Consider the following 20,644-nt stretch of genomic DNA (forward strand, 5'->3'; position numbering starts at 1 on the left):
AAGAAAGGCTGTTTAAAGAGTGAACTGCCTTCTCAGTGTAAATGCTGTGGCTAGAAGGCTCTGTAGAGAGTTGAGGAGGAAGAGGGCCAGAGTAGTGGAAAAGTAGAGCCATTGTCTTCCTTTATGGAAGCTGCCAGTACAGCCCCAAGGGAAACACACTGTACTCAGCTGAGCAGGAATTCAAGGCCTTCAATGAGTTACAGAGAGGGGGAAAGACAGAAAGAGGTCACTGTGTGAAGCTCCGAGACCTCGCGGAACAAGGTTCAGCGTTGGAGGCGCTGGTTTAGAGTTGTGAGAGCTGAGGGATGCGATTCTGAAAGCATTCTGAGGTCAGAGCTCTACTGTTACTCAATGGGCCTCTCTTACTACAGCCCATTAAGTATTGCCTCATTAAGCTTTCTGCCATTCCACCCACCTGGCACCGCCTACGCCTTGTCTCTATGACATCGTGGTGAGGTTTGGCATTGTGCAAACGGCAGAAAAAGCAGACATAGAGAGATAATCTGACGTCATTCTCCTTTTTTCATATTTTACGTTCACAATTTCCTAACTTGTTCAGTAGTTACGAAAGAGATTCAGAGTTTTTTTTACGAAAGAGATTCAGAGTTTTTTTTTTTTTTTTTAAATGACTCTTTACTTCTGATTGACTAATGTCTTAAGCATGTGTTGTCTTAGGGACCAGTGCCCAAATCACTTAAGTTAAGAAAAAACTTTTTGAGTTATCACTGCTAAGGGTTTTCTTAATGTAGGGGGTTTACAATTTTTTCCACAGTATTGTTAAAAATCTGTTAAATGAAGTAGTTCTCTAAAACAATTTCATTTTTGTTTTTACTTTCCATTTACTAGATATTGTACATTCTTTATAAACCAATACACTAGACCAATACTAATAAAATGTTTATAAACAATGTTTATTTATATACTGCATTCTATATTTATATTAACACTATGTATTACTTGGATAAATGTTTTTATAAATATTCTTTGCTGCTGTTTTATGTTTTGCTTTTGCCCGTTTAAGAATAAACAAATCTTGAAAACTGATATTTTACATGAATAATCAAATAATCAAGCCTAATAAAATTTTGGTTATAGAATAAGGTGTAAGGTATCCATTAGAAAGAACTGTTAAAATTTGACTATATCTTCTGGTTTTCTAGAAGAATCGTAGCATTCTCAGTTTTTTTTTTTTTTTTTTTTTTTTTGCTGAATTTTGATTGAAAGACATAGCATTTTCAAGAAATGGATGCACTTCCCCATCATTTGCCTCACACTTGAGAGAACAACAGCTCAGTTCTGTTTTCCGTTCGGTTATCCAAGCATCAAGTGGCCAGCGGAACGAAAACATAAACGGAACATAAAAAAAAAACAGGAACTAGTACAACATCACAAGTGCATCCAAACTAAACCAGAGTGCTTCTTTTTTTATCCATATGATGCCAAAACTGAAACTGATAACTTGACCTCTTTAACACACATGCACTATTTAAAGTTTTGGTGGTAACGTGGGTCTTTAAATAGAAAGCATCTGTGTGTAGAATGATGAACCAAGTTTACACCAAATTTAGCTTGTCTCAAATATTTACTCAGTTATTTGTCTATTGAATTACTTATTGTTGGATACAATACAAACATTCTGTCAACGTCAAACTAAATAAACAAATGATACTTATTACAAATGACAATGACAAAAAGAGAGAGAAAAAGTGTAGTTGTCAGTCCACTTCCTTTTTTAATACCTATGAGTAATTTGCTGTTAAAAATGTACCACTGCAACCCAGTATGATGGTAAACTATGCGTAGCTAGACCTTGGACCAAATTAATGCATTCTTTTTAGATGAAAGACTCTGCACTCTAAACACATTCACTGTTTTTCTGCTTAAGAGCTCTAAACCTTGAAAAAATACAGCAGCTCGTGATGAATAGGTCAGATTTTGGCTGTCCACTTAAAAGAAAAAAAACTTTAGCAGTGGAAGAAAAGACTAGGGGAGACTGGAGAGAGGACAAAAGGAAATGAGTGAGAGGGTGAACGAGAAAGAAAACGGGACAGAGAACAGTCTGTACCTTCACACACTGCCAGGCAGACACATATTAACTCGGCCAACTCCCATCTGAAGTAAGGCCACTTTTTTACACAGATGGTTAATATTCACTTTGCATCAGGATTATCCCTCAGATGTCAGTTGCTTTTCAGGACGACAGAGGACTAGATGAATAAGGGACTGAGAGTGAAGGATAGGGCATTCAGGGTAATTTTCATGCCCCCTTAAACCAAGTCCAGATTTTTCCTAGGATGTGCAGGTGTGCACATGCTTGTACATTTTCGGAAATGGAAAAGTATTCTTGTACTATATTTCTTTTTATTATTATCATCATGATCATGTTGAACAACAGCACAGCTGCTGACTCAATCCACATACACTCATATAAAACACACACACACACACACACACACACACACACACACACACACACACGGCAGTGGATTAGTATCCTTTAGCTACAATCTCCATGCAAAACAATGCAAGGTTTGTATGTGCAATAACTGACCTGCCAGTGCAGTCTCTGCACTTCTTCAACCATTAAATTGAATCTGTCAGATAACGTTTAGACAACAACACTCTAATTCCCTATGCAAGAGAACCAAGTGTTATGCCAAATGCTTCATAATCTCTTCCGATACGCAAGTCACAGACTCAGATTTACAAAATAGGACTACTTTGCCCAAGAAGTGCAAAACTCTGGCATATGCCAGTACAAGCCCTTTCAGAGGGCATTATCCACACAAAAGTTTTTGTATAGTCTTAGCTCTCAGCCACTTTGACAGTCAGTGACTACATGACTAAGGTTTCAATCTGTGCCCTGACAATGAGCACTCCCTTCTTAACGTGGAGACATTTCCTTTATCCATGACTGCCTAAATGTCGACAAAGGTTAAGTCAAATGTCTCCTAAGTTGTCGTAGATGATGTCTGGAGACTGCATGGTTGGGTGCCACGCATTTGGAGGTGGCTGATGTCTAGATACTTTGTTATACAGGTCCATGTTTTTTCCAGCACCAGCACCTCTTCTACCAACTTCCGTGCTGTCATGGCTGTTGCTACTGTTATTGTTGTTCAGGTTAGCACTGCCTTTACTTTGAGGCAGCGGATGAGGGTCTTTCTTGGGCAGTGCTACTTTGCTTGGTTTTGGTGCTGTGACAGGTTTGGGGCCTTTTGGTCTGGGCAGTGGCAGCGGTTGTTGAGCCACCTCGTGACCTTGAGGCTCCTCCATTCCCCTGGTTTTCCAGGGATGCATTTCCAACCGTGCTTCATCATAAAGCGTGATGATAGGAAGTGTAGATCCGGCTCGTCCCTCTGGCTCATCATAGATGTGCTCTGTTGGACCTCCATCTGCAGGGTGTCTGCTTCGCCCATCGAGTCCCAATGCCATTGTCCTTTGCACCAAGTCCAGACTGATATGATCATAGATGTCTGAGTAGAACGGCTCAGGCTTGATTCCTGTGTGGCGGCTACCCCCCTCTTCGCCAGTCGGCCTGAGGCGGGGGTTAGGAGTGGGCATGACTTTGATACTGTCCACCGGGTCTGAGTACAAACAGTCTCCTAGACTGGGCGGCGCACGGACCGAGTCAGCAGGCTCCGAGTACAGACTCCCTTGGTCCTCTAACAGATTTTTGGACCCACGAGGCATGGGAGATCGTGGTGGGGTCCCACTAACTGGAGGTGGCGGCTCTGGAAGGCTTCGGGCCTTTATGTTTTTCCCATCATTGTCCTTTCGACCAAAGACACCATCCGCAGACCCAGGCTTGCTACCACCAGAATCTCCATCTGGTTCACGACTGTTTGCTTCTGAGATGGCAGCACGGATCTGCTGGAGAGCTGGGCAGTCAGAGTCTAATGATGGAAAGCTTTGGTGTCGTTCTTCAGCTTGGGCTTTCTGCTCCCGAATCGATTCCTCAACTATGTGAAATATCTCATTCCCCTGCTTTGTCTCAAAGGTGAAGTTCCCTGGCCCAGAATCACAGCGTCGCCCAGCTTCAAAAGAGAACATGACCTGCAGAGCATGTCAGAAATGTGACAACATGTTTGTGACATTTCTTCACTTTTATTCTAATTCTCCTATACAGAACATACTTGCTATTTGAATGCAACTTCTTTAAATTAACATTTCAGCATCTTACTTGAAAAAACCCAATATGGACCCAACACACTGGGCTTATTAATCTTCTTGGACCCACTTCTTTTTATTAGGTGTCTTTAACTACTATGTAATAACATTTAAAATTAATAATTCAATATTATGCACTTTTTGCATGTTTTTACATTTGCTTAAATGTAAAAATACTTACCCTTAAACCTTCACATCTCAGAGTAAACCAGTCCCTAATCTTATCTATATCCCACCTTGCTAGCAGCAAAAGTGTTTTACAATACAACATGATCACGATAAGTGTATTGTACCTAACAAAATGTATTGGCATATATAGTAGTTAAAACATCTAATATAAATTGAGATCATCTTTTCAAACTATCATGACCTGCATTCAATAGTCATTCACCGCATTAGCTCTGCCTTCTGCCCACTCATAAGGGATAGAGGAAGGCCAACTTCCTGTACCAAGGCAGTTTCCATAGTAAAGACAGGAAGCAGAGTTGGAAACAACAGTGGCTTAAGTTCCTGTTTTATATGTCATCTGTAGTATGAGGCCAGCTGCCTGCAACAATGTTGGATTAACGCAAACAGCCGTTAGATTATTTTAGACATGATGTGTGCCGTCTACATTCTAATGCGTGGGTGTCTATTGACTATGTATATACAAAGACAAGGCTAAGTCCATTTTGAAGGTCTTTTATCAACTGTTACCCTCCTACAGAAGATATTCAGTGCCATTGAATATCATGCAATTGACCATTTTTAGCACTTTACACTGATTTGAATTGGTTTGAAACTTTGTATACTTAAATTGAGGAAAGTTCAAAATCAGAAAATAATACTCACCCGGTCTCTTCCATAGCGACGGAGAAGTTTGTAAGGCCATATGAATAAATCCTTTTTAGACTTGGGGTCCTTCAGAATAAGGTTGTCCACATTAGCCCTGAGCCAGTAATTACCAGAGAGACCACAGCGCTCTGATGCTTCTGTCCTCTGGACACTCACCCAAAATTCATTAACTGAAAAATGGAAAATGGAATGTTATGAGTTCACTTCAGATATCATATTGCAAGACAGGTATAATTTGTATGTGGGTCAATGGAAAAAAGATAAATCCATGATAAAGAAAAAGAAACCTCTTTAAAATCACATTTAAAAACACATGCCAAGTTTTTAGAAATGTACTCTTTTAATTCATGTTGGTTCTGGAAAACTTTTATTTTTAAGTTTTTTTTTTTTTTTTAATATAACAAATTATGGTGTTTGGGAATTGCATAACATTTTTACTAACTTTGTGTTTTATAAAAAGGCCAAATTGGAAAAAGGCCAAACTGATATTTTATTGACCTTGAGGGTCTGCAGGGGTCCTCTCTCCATGAAATCATTTCCTGTTTTGTTTGTTCTCCATGTTTCTGCACTTTGGTTACAACATGCGTGTCTGATTTGGCATACAATTTTTTTTATATATTTTATTCAAATATGTTTTGTTATGAATAATTACAAAGATGAAAGAAAGAATGGTGAACTACTTTATAAGCTTTTTCTTTTCGTTATTTTAACTAGGCTTCTTCTCATTATGACATCAGAACAGCTGTAATACATGCTAATCATAGTGTTTTATTCAGGTTATTTTGTCACTGTAACTTATAGACTGAAATGGCACAGTCAAAATATATTCAGATAAGATTTTTTTTTTCCAGTTAAGCTGATGAAGTCTAGTAAATTTTTTCACAATACATATTGTTTCAAAACAGCTTTACAGAGTTTTATATTGTGACTGAGTATACTTTATGTATGCATATAAAATTACATATAGTAGTTGGGATTACTAATCTGTTATGTGGTGATATGGAGGATTATGTATCTATAAGGTTTTGTACATTTATAATAATTGTGTGTAGGGGTGTAATGATATATATATAGGCAATATAAAAATGTGCTGATATGTATTGGTGATGTGAACGATATCTATCGCGATATAAAGTTGAAGTTCCTTCATCTTCCAAACACAAATTAAGATATTTTTTATGAAACCTGAGAGATTTCTGGATTTCTGTCCCTCCATTTAAATCCCTTCCCCTAAAACTTAAAGGCATCATAAAAATAAGCAATCAAGTGTTTTAAGCTGTTTTCTGAAGAGACTCGGTCAGACGTTCAAATATACTGGATGTGACTGTGATTGATTGCACTGATCACCTGAAGCGCATAAGCGCTGGAGCGGCACTCTTTAAAGTGAAAGCACTAACATCATTAAAACCACCATACTACTAAAACTAAAAAGATGATATGGTGATTTATAAGTGCATTAATAGAGGGAGAGACAGGACATAGTGAGAACGTGGAGAGTGTGAGCACACGGCTTGTCTGTGTACGATATCAAACGAATACCTGCTCTAAAGCTTGAGTACTGCGTGAGGAAAAAATGAAAGTTTACAGAGTTTCATTAACAGTAATACATTACACTATTATACTTAATGTTAAATACAATGTATAATAATGCAATGGGGGGAATATTTGTGGGTCCTGATGCCAAATGTCTGATTTGACCAGTAAAAAAGGGTGTACATAAATTATGTAGTCGGTGACAGAGTGCAAGTGTATTTTCAGGTTCAGAATCATGAATTTTTTTATTCTGGTGTCACCATTGCCCTGTGAATTGATGACTAGGACCAAGACTAGGAGGACCATTTTAACTTTTTAGCATACGTCTTAAAAATAGTAGTTGTAATAATAATAAAAACCTCTTCTTTATATTGGCTTAAAGTATCGCAATAGTATTGTATCATGAGTTCAGTATCATAGAATTCAGTATCATAAAAAAGATGGACGACGCCCCTTCAATTTCTTCCATTGGTGAAAAGTGAAGCTGCCAAAGTCCTAATATGACGCTGACATCTTGCACAGATTTGGGACCCAAGTCTGCACACTAGTGAACTGGAAGTGGAGCCGCAATATCAAGGTCCCGTCCTCACACTAGTACAAAGTTTACTGTGTGAAATAAACAGTTATGGACATTCAAATTAAATTTGAAGCTATCAAAAATCTGTTGGTGCCACGGTGACTTTTTCGTTCAGAGAAGCTGTCAATCACAGCTATCAATCATGACGTCACATTCCCGCTTTTATAGCATCAAATAACGAACTAAGATCAAACTTATTTCAAAAAATCGGACACTTAAACTTAAATCGGCGTTATAAAAACTACCTAAAATGAAGAAAACATCTTTGGAAAAAATATTATTTGAAGTGTAATTTGGTTGTTTAGTTTCCATTGTATCCCATTAGACTTCATGGGTAAGGCGGGGTTTATGTCCTTTACTGGGACCAACCAACTGAGGGCGATCGAGACGCTTACTCTTTACTTTTCAGTAGCTTGTTCAGTATCGTGAATTGTATTGAGTTGTGACAGAGTGTAACTTTACACCCTTAAATTTGTGTACTGACAAGACTAACAGAAGTTCTGTGACTTTACAAGTAAAACCGAAAATTCTTTGAATCTCAGGAAATTAGCCAACACTGGTCTTTTTTCAAATCACGTTGGAACAATCCGCAATATAAAAAGTACTGTACAACCAGGATGTTTTTCATTTGATGGGTCCCGTACGCTATTTCCCAGCTAAATTCAGCACAGATACGCTTCTGCTTATCAGACACTAAAGGCCGTGACCGATTACCTGACTTTCCTCTGCTTCTCTAAATGCTCCACTGTAATCTACGTTTATTGTCTTGTCTATCTCTGGATTGGCTTTTAACCAAAATACCCCTGGACAGGGCACCAACAATCATTATTCAATACACATTACACTCTGATGCCAACTGTCATACACTGCCATGGCAGAAAAGGTCTATATAAATGAGAGATAGTCAGAGTGCCAAGACTGTATTGTAGCAAAGCCTTCTAAATGTCAGCTTTCACACTCTTTGAGGAAGTCAGTGCTGCCCTTACTAAAAACAGAAGTGATCACAAACTATTTCCCTAGAAACACTCGAGAATGCACAGCAGGAGAAGAGGTAGTTTGTGCATTTAAGTGGACTTAATAGTGCCTCTTTAACTGTTTACCTTGCATAGCACTGGATGAAGTGAGTGCCAGCAATGAAGGAGGGGGTCGGGGAAATGCCTGAGATTCTGCTCTACTTTCTGTCCTCCTCCATTTCGCTTGTTAGCCCTTTGCGCCTTTCACTTTGACTATTAAAATAAAATGAGTGACACAACCAACTATGTCTTTCTGGAAACAGCTCTTGAATGTGTAACTAATGTACGTTCAAGAGCTCTAATATTTTGTGACTAACATGAGCAGGAAATTTGCATGCAGCTAATAACTAATCTGTTTAGATTTGCATCTAACGGAACATTTCTGTCTATTCACTGATCTCAGATCAGTTTGGTTGGTCTAGATGAAGTAACTGAATTAAGAGTGGAGATGATGTCTAAGTCCTATGTTTTGAGAAACTCACCGCACATGAAAATAGCACTTGGAGTTGTAGAGATCAAATGAAAAACCAAAAAACACACCCAGTTTGTTAAAACGCACGAGTAAATTCAAACTGTGTCACGTGTCTCTTCTTACCTTCCTCTCTGGAGTAATAAATGAGATTTTCTGCCATTTGAAGCTCTTGCTGTCCATTTGAGTCAAAACTACCAAGAGAACCACTTCCTCCCTTAGAGTGATAGAGACAGAGAGAGAGAAAGTGAGACAGAAAGAGATATGCTGAGTTAGTACAGGGACAGCTGTGATTTTCCCTTTGGAAATTCCCAACATACAGTATTTTAATGTTCCAAATATACATCCATAACCTCGTTATAATATGGTTTAAAGGTTATCACACGTGTCAAACAGCTGAACAGAATTCATTCATTTTCAAACCTGTAAAACTATGATCAGGCATTGTAAAATTGAAAGATTGTAAAAGCTGTTTAAAAAAAGTCTCCATGATGTCATCTCACCTGAAAAGCAATCTCACACATCTTCTCCACCCACTCATTGGTAATATATTTCTCAGCTGCAAAGACGTATGTCTTGTCATTGGTCTCCACACAGAAGGCAGACATGTTTTCTTTGGGACAGATTTCAGTGACAGCAGGGAGTATGCTGATGCATTCTGACAGACGGATTATCTTCTTGTCCATTTTCTTAGTGCTGGGTTTATCACTGGCGCTGCCTGAGCAATCGTAAAACTCAAGCCTTGCGATGCCGTTTTGACTGGCTGGGAACAGTACGAACCAGTTCTTCTTCCATTTCTAAAAAGGAGAGAGGAAGAAGAGGAAGTTTGTACTCTTCTATGAAGATCTGGCAGTGTCTTGGGCAAATTCAACTGTTATTCACTTATGGGTCTAAAAAGTTCTGAAAATACATACACACAAAACTATTTCTGTTAGTTTGAATCTAGACAGAATATAGGCCATGTCAACTCATGTTCCCTCAAGTCGCTATCCATTGAAAGAGAATTCACTTTATCTATTTTATTAATGCATCTTATTGTGTACAATTCATCCATGCATATATTTCATTTTTTTTTATTATTATTTATTTTTTAATCAAAATGTCTTAGTTGGACAATAGCAGACTTTTCTCTGGTGATGTACACTGGAATCCTCCAATTATTTAGTTGGGTTAAACGCCACCCTGTCGTTAAAATAAATCAACCTCAAGATCATGTTCAGATCTGCCTCCGTCCAATTAACAACCAATGGATTGAACTAAGTCTCAGCCCTACATTTTTCTTTTTCAATAATTAGTTTTACTCAGATATACGACACAAAGCGGAAGAAAAGATCTGTCGCTACTTCCGTAACATCGCACCTGTAAAAATGAACTTCCTTGTAGCTGCAAATCATTGTTAAATTACAACGGGCCTTAAATCTGGAATTTTGTACAAGAGGAGTATCAAACTTTGTTCTTTATTTAGCATAGGGTCATAATGCTGAGGTCAACAAGAGGAACTTGACAATGACTTTAAAGCCCCTTCCTCCAGATGGACATTGAAAAGCAGACTGCAGCAAACAAAAGACATCTATGTGTGTTTGGGTGTGTGTGTGAGGAGGAGTGTGGGTCAGTTCCTCATATTGTTTGTAACGTAACAAGAAAAGACAATGATCTTATAAAAGGCACAAGTGTTTCAAGCTGATTCAATATTTTGATGCAGATGTGTTGTTGCTAATGCAGAGTACACACACTACCAAAGCCTGTCTATAGATGAAAAGGAACAAGCCATCATGATATTTGGAGTCATGAATTGCATTTTTTATTATTTTATACTGTGCCTTGAAATCCACTATTAATAATGGTAGTATTTTTACATCAAAAGCAGGCAGAATTCAGAAATAATTTTTTACCCTGTTTTTTGATGCTTTAGTTTAAAGGGGCATGTCTTCTTTAAGACTTCAATGTAAACACCCACTGCTATGATTGGGTAATATCTTTGCATATGAAACAGGTATTATACATGTAGAAACTAGAGATGTTCATTTAGGGGTTTTTCCTAACTGACAATCGATGCTTGTTATCTGATCATTTACTGTTAACCGACAAGATTATGTCAGATTATAATTGAATTAAATTAGAATCGATAAGTGTCTGTGACCCAGTAAAAATATAAAAATGTGTTTCTAGGATTAAGTTTTACATGCATAAATAGCAGCATAAACAACAGAACATGAGGAGTCGCACATCATCACATCATGCACCTGTAGCGAAGAAACTGCTTCTGAAAAAACAGTATATAAAATAAAATACAGTCATCCAAAATCCAAAAGTTACACTGCTCAATTGAAATATTCCGGAGTGCAATCCATGCTTTTCAGCGCGTCCACCGCACCACTGTAGTGTTATACCAAGCACAAGCATGTGCAGGATGATGTTTTACCGTGGATATAGGAACACTAGTGAAGTACAAAGCCTATATGTGGCAAGCAGGCCGAGGGCCGTGAGAACGCCGCAAGTATGTATTTTTAAATGCAAATGAGCTGCTGCTCCCTGCCCCCTATCCAGAATAGCACTGTGCCTTTACAGCTTGTGCCTCGGATACTCTGCCAAAAAACGGCAAAACATCTGTTTGTTTTCGATTATCATCTCTATAGCGGCCGGCCACGCTCTCGTGACATTTGAGTTCTTGGTCATCATGAAAGTTTATTATTTGCATTCTTTAAAGCCATATCAGTTTAAACTTCAGATTTATGGTTTTATGAGCACACAGAAAGCTGGCTGTCAGACAGTCCGTGAGTATTAAACTAAATTCTCTTTTGTATCTTAAACCGTCAAATACACACAAAGTTCATTATGTTTGTGAATGTAAACAGCAGGGAAAGAAATCGCATGTGTATATTAGATCTGTGTATTAAAGTGACAGCAGCGTAATATACAATACCTACTGCTGTATATGCTGTTGATATGAGTCAAACAACAACAAAAGAAAAGCAGAAAATCACTCACTGTCTGATTTAATAACTTTAGTAGCATTAATATGAATACATTTCTAACTTGAATACTGCTGTTAAATGCTCTGGCGGGGAGATAAACATGGCGGTCTGTCTACAGCTCACTCAGGGGAGGAGCTAAGCTAATAGTCACCAGTCGTGGACACCAGGTCGTGTTCCAATGTGACGTGGAGTATTTGAATTTATGGGGAAAATAACAAACGGAGTGGATGGATTTTACCACAGGGTGGTTGTGTACACACATAATTATATTCAAAACAATATAAAAGTGAATTTTGGTTGAAACTGGTAGTATTAATCTGTCAAAATACTGCGAGTTAACGGTTAACCACGTAATTATGAGCATCCCTATGTGGAACTATTAAAAATGCAATTATGCAGTTGCTGGGTAACGGTAACAGGGGTTTTGGCGAGAGCAAAACTTGTGCTGATTACAGCAAAAATGATTAACAGCTCAGGGATTATAAAAGAGAGTGACCCTTGATCACTTTCTGTATATAATTTAATCACAATTTGAGTTTTGGTGGTACTAAAAAGAACAATGTGAAGTTGACATTTCAGTCAATGGCTGACTATAGCTGTGGGCAATATGACCAAATTCTTATTTCACGATACATTTTATTTCACGATAACAATATACTGTATATCATGATACGGTTAATTTTGTGTTATTTTATCTCGTTTCTGTTATTAAAAATAAGAAAAAAGATGCAAATTACAAACAATAGGACAAAATATTAAATTAAGTTTTTCAGATACAATAGGTTTATGTAACGTAGTTAGAATTAGTCCCGAAATGTAATAATCAAATGTAAAAAATAAGATATTGCATATTCTTCGCTGTATGAATTAAATATAGATTTATTCTTATTAAAGCTAAAAAGTTATTCAGTCAAGCAGTAAGTTGGATCTTTACAATGGAACTGAATCAACACTGAACTGACTTTAGGTGAACAATGACACTATTTTCTTTTAGAGCTGCTGTTCGGTCAAAATGAACTCTGTTTGCACCATTGAATCTTTTCCTGTTATCACTGGAAAGCTGCTTTGAAACAGTCTGAAAAGCGCTATATAAATAAAGGTGACTTAACTTGACAACTAAGGACTGCAGAGCATTTGGAAAATGTATCTGGAATCTAAATCCATTTTTTATTCCAAGTGATCCTGTTGTAGTGTCTCTCACGTCAATAAGATTACAGAAGAACCAGCCATCAAGTTTTATTGACTGATTTGTACACAGACTGCTCTGTAATAATTTCCCAAAATGTCATTTATGTGGAAATATTCCAAAGTCTGTAAACAGGATGTTAACACAGGTCAGAGACGGGACACTAAGAGGACGCAAAGAGGAGAGAGCACAGATGCACTGGCACTGTTCGCGATTCTTGAAATATTGGATGAAAAATATAAATATTGAATTGGGGGTGAGGGTTTATATGAATATATCTCTGAATGGAACTGAATTTCTTCAGAAAAGTTTTGATGGCATTTTATTTTCCTCTACCTCCGTATAATGCCTATTAAAGTAGTGTTTAGAAATAAGCGCAGCACTGCTTTGTGTTCAGTTTTCATTTAGTCCGTCTGCTGTTCTTGTTTTGTGCAGGTATGTTTTATGTAGCATAAGAACAAAATGAGTTTACTGTAAGTCATTTGCAATGAAACTATGTTGAAATGTTATACTTTCAAACTAATGGCAACTTCCCTCACCACAAGTTCTATTCACAAGTCCACATTCCTCAATAGTAACTCTCAGCGCACTGAACGGGAGTCTTGTTGGGTCATTCGACCATCTATCTGCATTAACCTCTTTCACACATCAGGACAGTCACAAGAGTTCACAGCACATACTGTATAGCACCCATCCAGGGAAGTGTCAATTTTCTGCCCGATTACCACAATGCCACATGCTTTAAAATACAGCACACCTGAGCACATGGTGAATTGACTCATACAAAAATAAAATAAAAATGCAAGAAGCTGAAAAAGATGACATGAAATAAATCACATATGTTCACACACCTTTTAGACAGACTACAACCCCTGACCATTGCAGAAGATACTGTACAGACAACAACAGATGTCAATGTGGTAAGGATGGGGTGTGGGATTACCCAGCATGCTCTTTTTCCTCCACCACTCAGCAGGTGTTTGTGTAGCAGTGTTCCTTTTAAAAGCTACCCCTCTCTACTAGTGCTGCACGATTAATCATATCGCAATCGCGATGTCAAGCCTACGCGATTATATGACGCAAAATGCTGCGAGTTTATATTAAATAAACAAATTAGCGCTGTTAACGCAATTAACGAAGCATCTGTTAATTTTTGGAATCCTTTGGCTAGTGTTACATGATCCCGCTCTTATTCATGCAAATGCTTTTAAACCATTCTTGCGCGATAAGACAAAAAAGAGCTCGCTAGCCTGTGAATGTCCTGACTGTGACACACAGAAAGACTCGCGCTAATATCGTGCGTGTGCACAAAACAGCATGCCACACTACAATAACACACACAATTATGCCAAAATGTCTTTTTGTCGAGTATCTTCATAACATAAGAGTAGTCTTATGATGAACGTGAAGAGTTGAGACTCGTGAGAGAATGAGGCGCGTGTGAGATCCGCGTCTCTGACAGCAGCGGCTGGTCTTAAAGGGACAGTACACAGTAGCCACTTATTATATCTGTCGCTAAAGTTAATCACAGAACAATGGGAACAGAGAAAAACACTCACTGCTCTTGACTAAAGAACTTTTTTCTTTTAGGCAGATTATCACTAATCTGTGTGTGCATTTATTTTCCTTGAGAACCAAGCAAGTTGACTCATGAAACCATTTGATTATTATATCGCGTATCGCAATCGCAATATTGACCTCAATTATCGCAATATGACATTTTCTCCAAATCGTGCAGCCCTACTCTCTACTATACCAAATACAAACCTTGGTTTAACTGAAAACTTACAAATCATATTAATTATCATTATAATATTATTAATTAATGCCAAAATCAAATTAATCGATAATAGAATGGGGTAGTGTGGCATTGTTTTATTTATATAGACCTTGTATAGCCATATAAGGCAACACTTGAGGAATATACTGTGCAGCATGGAAATTATGCAAATGGTCAGAAAGAAAGAGAGTGACTGGTAACTTCCTTAAATCCTCATCCAAAGCTAATCTGATGAAATGTCTGCCTCTGCATGTGCATGTGCTGCACTTTCTATAGGCTAAATAATTATGTAAAAGAACATATTATACAGCTTGCTTATATGAAAATACTCTCACAGTAAAAGTATACATACAGGCTTTAACCTGAAAATATTAACAATTAGGCCTACTAAAAATATACATTTCCTGTTGGTAACGGCCTGTCGCTTGCAAGGCATAAACATGTAAAACAGTAAAAGTCAACAGATATGCTGATAGAAACAGATACAGACACTGCGCACAGTGATTCCGTCTTGTTAATATGTTGCTAATGTCACAGTAAGATGGGAATGATAAAGTAACTTTAAAGTTCAAACTTGTATATATATTTTCATAAATTAAACATTAACTTGATCCCCAACACTGCACATCAAAATATTCACCTGTTACTTAAAATATATTCTGACACATGGGTGGGCGATATACCGATAGACACGATTAACGGGTAGAAATGTATCAACTGGTAGGTGCATTCACACCATGTCGAAATTACCATAATTGCGAGATTTCAATTGGTAAAAAGCGTTCACGTCCTCGTAGAGCTCGTAATTACAGCTTTTAGGATGGTCATTTTTTTGAGAACTCCCACTTGTACTACGTGATAGAAACGCATAATTAGAGGACGTGAACAGCTCCGAATAGAGTGAGCTTAAGACTACTGTAATTATGACATGGTGTGAACGCAGTATACTGTGTCTATCGTGGTTATGTTCACGTGGCGTTGCTGCGCTGGACACGAAAGCTTATCGTTTTTTTAACATTGCGATTTAAAAACAAGTGATTTTATACCGCTGAAGCGCAATAAGCAATGAAATAGAACTCATTTCGCTATGCGCACGCTGTCTGAGAGATGGTGTCCCTATTCTGCCATATGCATTTCCATTCATGAAAACATTTCAAAATATTTGGATTTGATTAATATTTTGCTCCCATCATGGTCCACATACTAATATAAAGGTAAAGTACAGTTCAAAAATGATATTTTAACTCTAAAATAATTAACAAAGCATCTCTTAAAACAGAATGACTGATGCTCAGTCAGTGACTTGCTTAGAGATGGCGAGAGAAAAAATAACTCTTTATTCACTGCACAAAGTGTGAGCAATTGCCTTCCCACATACCAATAAAAGTAGCAGACCAGAGTTAAAAAGAGAGAACAAGACAGTGGTAAAACAAATTTTCCACTTTGTGTATTTGAGTATAAAAAAAAAGAAAAAGAAAGCTAAAGGACTGACATATTGCTATCACTCCAGGGGTTTCCAAACTTTTCCCCCCACCCCAAGAAAAATCTGTACAGCGTAGTATTGTAATATTTTGCGTGAGGATATTGTATCGATCCCTGGGCGGCAAGTATTGATCTTTTCAGGGCCTGAATTTCGGCTCATGATTGCAAGTATTGTGCATAATTTTACATAAGCTCTGTACTTTTAATGCAGAAAATAGTAATAATGTGAAATCCTTCTTCCAGACTGTAATTTCACAAACAGTGTGAGTAAATCAGCACTTCTGCATCTCTCTCTCTCTTTCTCTCTCTGACATGCACAGTGAGCTGTGAAGAAAGCAAGTTTTTTCAAATTTTGAAAGGTTTTCTATCAAATGAGTCCATGCATTTGATAAAAATTTGTATTTTTATTTGTAGAGTTATAAGCCATTACTTTTAAGTTTGCCACTTGAAATCACATGGAATCATTAAAAATGCCGTCAGAGGTTAATAGCGGTTAATAGCGGCAGTCAACAGAGAGCTTACATACAATATAAATATTTATGTCTTAAATTCCAACCCTCAAGCTTTTAACATGACAAATACTCAAGCTTTTATTTTGGTGAAATCCTGTAAACTTAGAGTTTGTGCATTTACTGTGACCTTAGTTGTTCTGAAAACACTGTAAATAAGTATTTTAATCTGCACGCGTGGAAATGAACACAGTGTCTGTATAATTATTTAATTAAAACCTGCCTTATACAATGCAGCTTCATGCAAGACAATTTGCAAAGATCAAAGCCCAGAAGAGCATACAGATCGCACTGTTTGGGAAGGATCAGAAATGTGTATCGATGTATTCATTAGTGTTTTCCATTTATTGTACAGTATGTATTTGGTTTGGCTCTAAAGTTCTTTGGGCTGTAGTAAAAGTAAGAGCAAAGGCCGATGTGGGCCAGGCAAAAGATATCACTCCTCCATACACAAACAAGTCTAAGGATTGTAAACTGTTTGGCCTGTCACAATATATGTCTCATTCCAGATCAAATGTGATATGAAATTTGTTCATATACAATTGCAGTACTTTGTGTAATACAAGTGGTCAGTTTTTTGGTGATTTTACACCTTGACTGGGGTGTCTATGAAACAATGCAGTGTTAGAAGTTGTTCAGCAACATCAATCATAAGCCGCCTCGGTGCTCAGTTAATATGCATGTGCTTTGTTCAGTAGCACAAATATTTAAATGATGCTTAGTCTCTCTGTCTGAAACAAACAGTTTGAAAATGTCAAACAGAAATGTGTTAGTTAGAGTGACAAAGAGACACTATTAAGTTGTAAAAGAGATCTACATCCATATAAGGATAGCAGTTTTTAAAACAGGTTTTGTGGCCGTATTTGGCAATGTTATTGCCCTCAAACATGAAAATAAAAACCTTTATGCTGGGCTTGCAAATGTAGTGTGTGAAATATTGAAACCTGACTATTATGGATAAAACTCAACATGTTCAATCACGCCTGTGCTCATGCTAACGTTGGGCATGCAATAAAAAACAGCTCTCTAATAACAGGGTAAGGAAAATAAAAAGATAAAATAAACAATTGATAGTACTAAAAAAGAAAAAAAGCAATAGATTTGATTGGTCTTAACAATATTATTGATTTGACTGCACTGACACTATTGAATGAGAACTGAGCTGGACGACAACACTTTTTCTGCAGAACTGCTTTATAGATGATATTAACTCAATTAATAATTGATTCTTTATCTTTTACAACAGAACTGAATCGACTCTGAACTAACCTCGACTGAACAATGACATTTTTCTTTAAGGTAATCATAATGAACTCTGTTTGCATCATTGAATCATTTTCCTGTTATCACTGTAAAGCTGCTTTGAAACAATCTGCATTGTATAAAGCGGTAAAGTAGGTGACTTGACTTGATTTGTCTCATGTTTTACTTTGCACACCTTCCACAGAGTTTTCAAACACGGTACATGCACTTTCATACAACATTTTCATATATTTTTTTCTTGCAAATCTCGTTGACAGGGTGATTCGCAAGCCTACAGTCACGCGTTACGTTGATTCCAGCTTCTAGCTAAACTATCCAAACCTTCATTACCAAACAAAAACCTTACATCAATGAAGGGAACGAGGTTTTCAGTTCCCCAAAAGTGCTAGCATGTGTTCATGATGCCGGGGAAAGACAGTCGCATCGCATGCTTGTGCAGAATATCAATTTTTCAGCACAATGCAACTCTCACAGCAGCACAATCCTGTGATTCAGCCATCACACTATGAGTTTATCATCAGCCTCTCAGCCGCTAAAGAGGTGTCACCAAGCACACAAGATTATTTTTAGTCATGGAAATCTAGTGTTATTGTTGACAAGACACTCTGCATTTTGCTATTTAGTTGAGAAAAACCTGCATGAATGAATGGCAGCATTAACGTTTCATCCTCAATTTGAATTTCTGCTGTTGCCTGAGGCTAAAGACATAAAGCTGTACTGTGTTCTCATAATTTGCCTACTTCCATATCACAAAGAAGTGTCAGACAGAGGAAGTGAATAATGAATTAACGACAAGCCATTGCTCCAGCAAGATGTTTTTGATCCAACACAGGTCTGACTGAAGACGTATGACTCATATCAATGTCTAAAGAATGACAAAAATACATGCCTAACATATTCAATAAGAGAGAAAACAAACAGAACCTTTTGTGGTCATGTGTCTGTGATGTAGCATTTTCCACTGCACGTGGACAGACAAGAGAGTGGAAATTATTTTGAGACAGCTGGCCGTGTGTATGTAGGCTATAACCTACTCTTGTTTGGTGGCTAGATATCATTAATGGAAAAGAAAAGGAATCTATGTTTATGTAGTTACTGACCTAAAAACACAGAATGTGCATGAAGACAGTTTAAAGTTAGAGAGATGTTGTAGCACAGGATCTGATGTACTCATTCATGTGACTATCTCATGACGCAGGAGAGGAATAGAGATAAAAGCCATTCCTTCTTACTCTTAAAGAAACTATTTAAGTTGTCTTTAATGTTAATTTAGATTTTTTTTTTTTTTTTAAGTTGACATTTAAAACATTTTGGTTGATGTTGTAGGTCCTCTTTCGACTGTCACTCTCTATATGATTGGATACATTTGAATTTGTAAATGTTAAAACGTTGGTTTAAGGGTGACTTGATGCTCTTTTTTTTCATCCGGACCAATAAAGTTACTTAAAAATACATGCATTTCATTTATATAGTCATATTTCTATATATTTCAGACTTAAAGTCTCTCTGCAATCACATAATTGTATGGTTACGCACACTTTTTCATTATTATTTCTTTAAACAAAAAGCAGTTATGCAATTTTGTTTCAAAATATTAGGAGAAAAAAAGTTAGTGTTGCACAAAACCATGCAGGAATTATTTTTCCCCCTCAATGTCATATTTTGACATTTCCTAGAAAAGACTAATCATTAAAAAAAATAGCCTATCTTGATATTAATGACTCAAAAATGTGTTACATTTGTAAAAAAAAAAAAAAAAAAACTTGATACATTTTTGACAACTTTGCTTTGTAAAATAAGTTGTGCACACTAAAGTGTATTGAAGGTGAAAATTTCTATTTATTTACATATTTTACTTTATGGTTATAATGTATAGAATGCATATAATGTGTGTATTATAATGTATAGAACTTTTTTCAAACAAGAATACAAAGATGGCATATCTGAGAACTTGGCACATGTGTTTAAACTGGTGTTTTGTAAGATACTCCTGTTTATCATGTCAGACATCGTCATATGTCATTGCCTGAAAAATCAAACACTGTATATGAGACAAGCTCTTACCTTTCCAAACTTCTGATGCTGGACGAAAAGTTGTCCCTCCTTAACGTGAGTGTCCATTTTTAAAATACTCTACCGCTGCACAGCAAGATAAAGGATAAATATTTCTCAATCTTTAGACTTTTTTCCGATTTCCTACCGCGCGAACTTCCGCTTGTCAAGCTTTTGCTTCACAGGCGTTTCGACGGGAAATCATTAAGATTAATCTAACTGTTAAATGAATGTTTGGAGGGGAAAAGCGAAACGTTATAACAGAGTGTTTTCATGCTACTGGTCCTGAGTTTTGAGACGCTGCTCTCTCTCTCTCTCTCTCTCTCTCTCTCTCTCTCTCTCTCTCGCGACAGAGGAAGCGCGCGCGCGCGCCCACAGCCTTTCCACCCACCTACTCCTCAACCCAAACCAAGCCTGAAACCAACTCTTTTCACTTGCAATTATAATGTATATGTTATAATACCTGTTATAATTTTTTCTGTGAAAAATCACAAGACAGGTGCAGCAACCGTCTTGTGATTTTTCACTGACAACATTAAGGTGCTTTTGCTAATTTATGGCTGTCAATTATTATGCTGAGGTGCTGTTACTGCTAATTTATTATCCATTGATTTGATTTCTCAACCGTTAACAGCATTCATTTAGCACCGAATAATTATGGTTCTATAACTGTCAAATCCTGGGTGTCACATTGACTTACATGATTAGTCTTTTTATTTTTTAGAGAGGAATTCACTGTTTGGTCTAAGCATTTGATCCATGTCCTTCATTGGGCTGCCTCTTATGGTTTGCTCACACATGCGT

The 20,644-nt window shown here is 37.2% G+C and overlaps 1 protein-coding gene across 1 annotated transcript; it reads right to left on the reverse strand.

Moving 5' to 3' along the window:
* Positions 1 to 633: 633 nt before the first annotated feature.
* dok1b (docking protein 1b) lies at positions 634 to 20,191 on the reverse strand. The gene is made up of 5 exons (XM_081392969.1): positions 19,853 to 20,191; positions 9,097 to 9,390; positions 8,720 to 8,810; positions 4,999 to 5,171; positions 634 to 4,053 (listed from the first exon to the last, which is right to left on the reverse strand). The coding sequence occupies exons 1-5, from the start codon at positions 19,907 to 19,909 to the stop codon at positions 2,941 to 2,943; spliced, it is 1,728 nt and encodes a 575-aa protein (XP_081249095.1). The 5' UTR covers positions 19,910 to 20,191; the 3' UTR covers positions 634 to 2,940.
* Between the last annotated feature and the right edge of the window lie 453 nt (positions 20,192 to 20,644).

This window comes from Scardinius erythrophthalmus, assembly GCF_964197995.2.
Source record: "Scardinius erythrophthalmus genome assembly, chromosome: 2".
Classification (NCBI taxonomy): domain Eukaryota; kingdom Metazoa; phylum Chordata; class Actinopteri; order Cypriniformes; family Leuciscidae; genus Scardinius; species Scardinius erythrophthalmus.

Bases quoted from the DNA above. Each gene is read 5' to 3' on its own strand.
- dok1b (XM_081392969.1), bottom strand. From the start codon at position 19,909: ATGGACACTCACGTTAAGGAGGGACAACTTTTCGTCCAGCATCAGAAG. The intron at 8,811-9,096 runs GTGAGATGACAT...TATCACTCTAAG, and splicing joins TGTGTGAGATTGCTTTTCAG to GGAGGAAGTGGTTCTCTTGG. The intron at 4,054-4,998 runs GTGAGTATTATT...CATGCTCTGCAG, and splicing joins GTCGCTATGGAAGAGACCGG to GTCATGTTCTCTTTTGAAGC.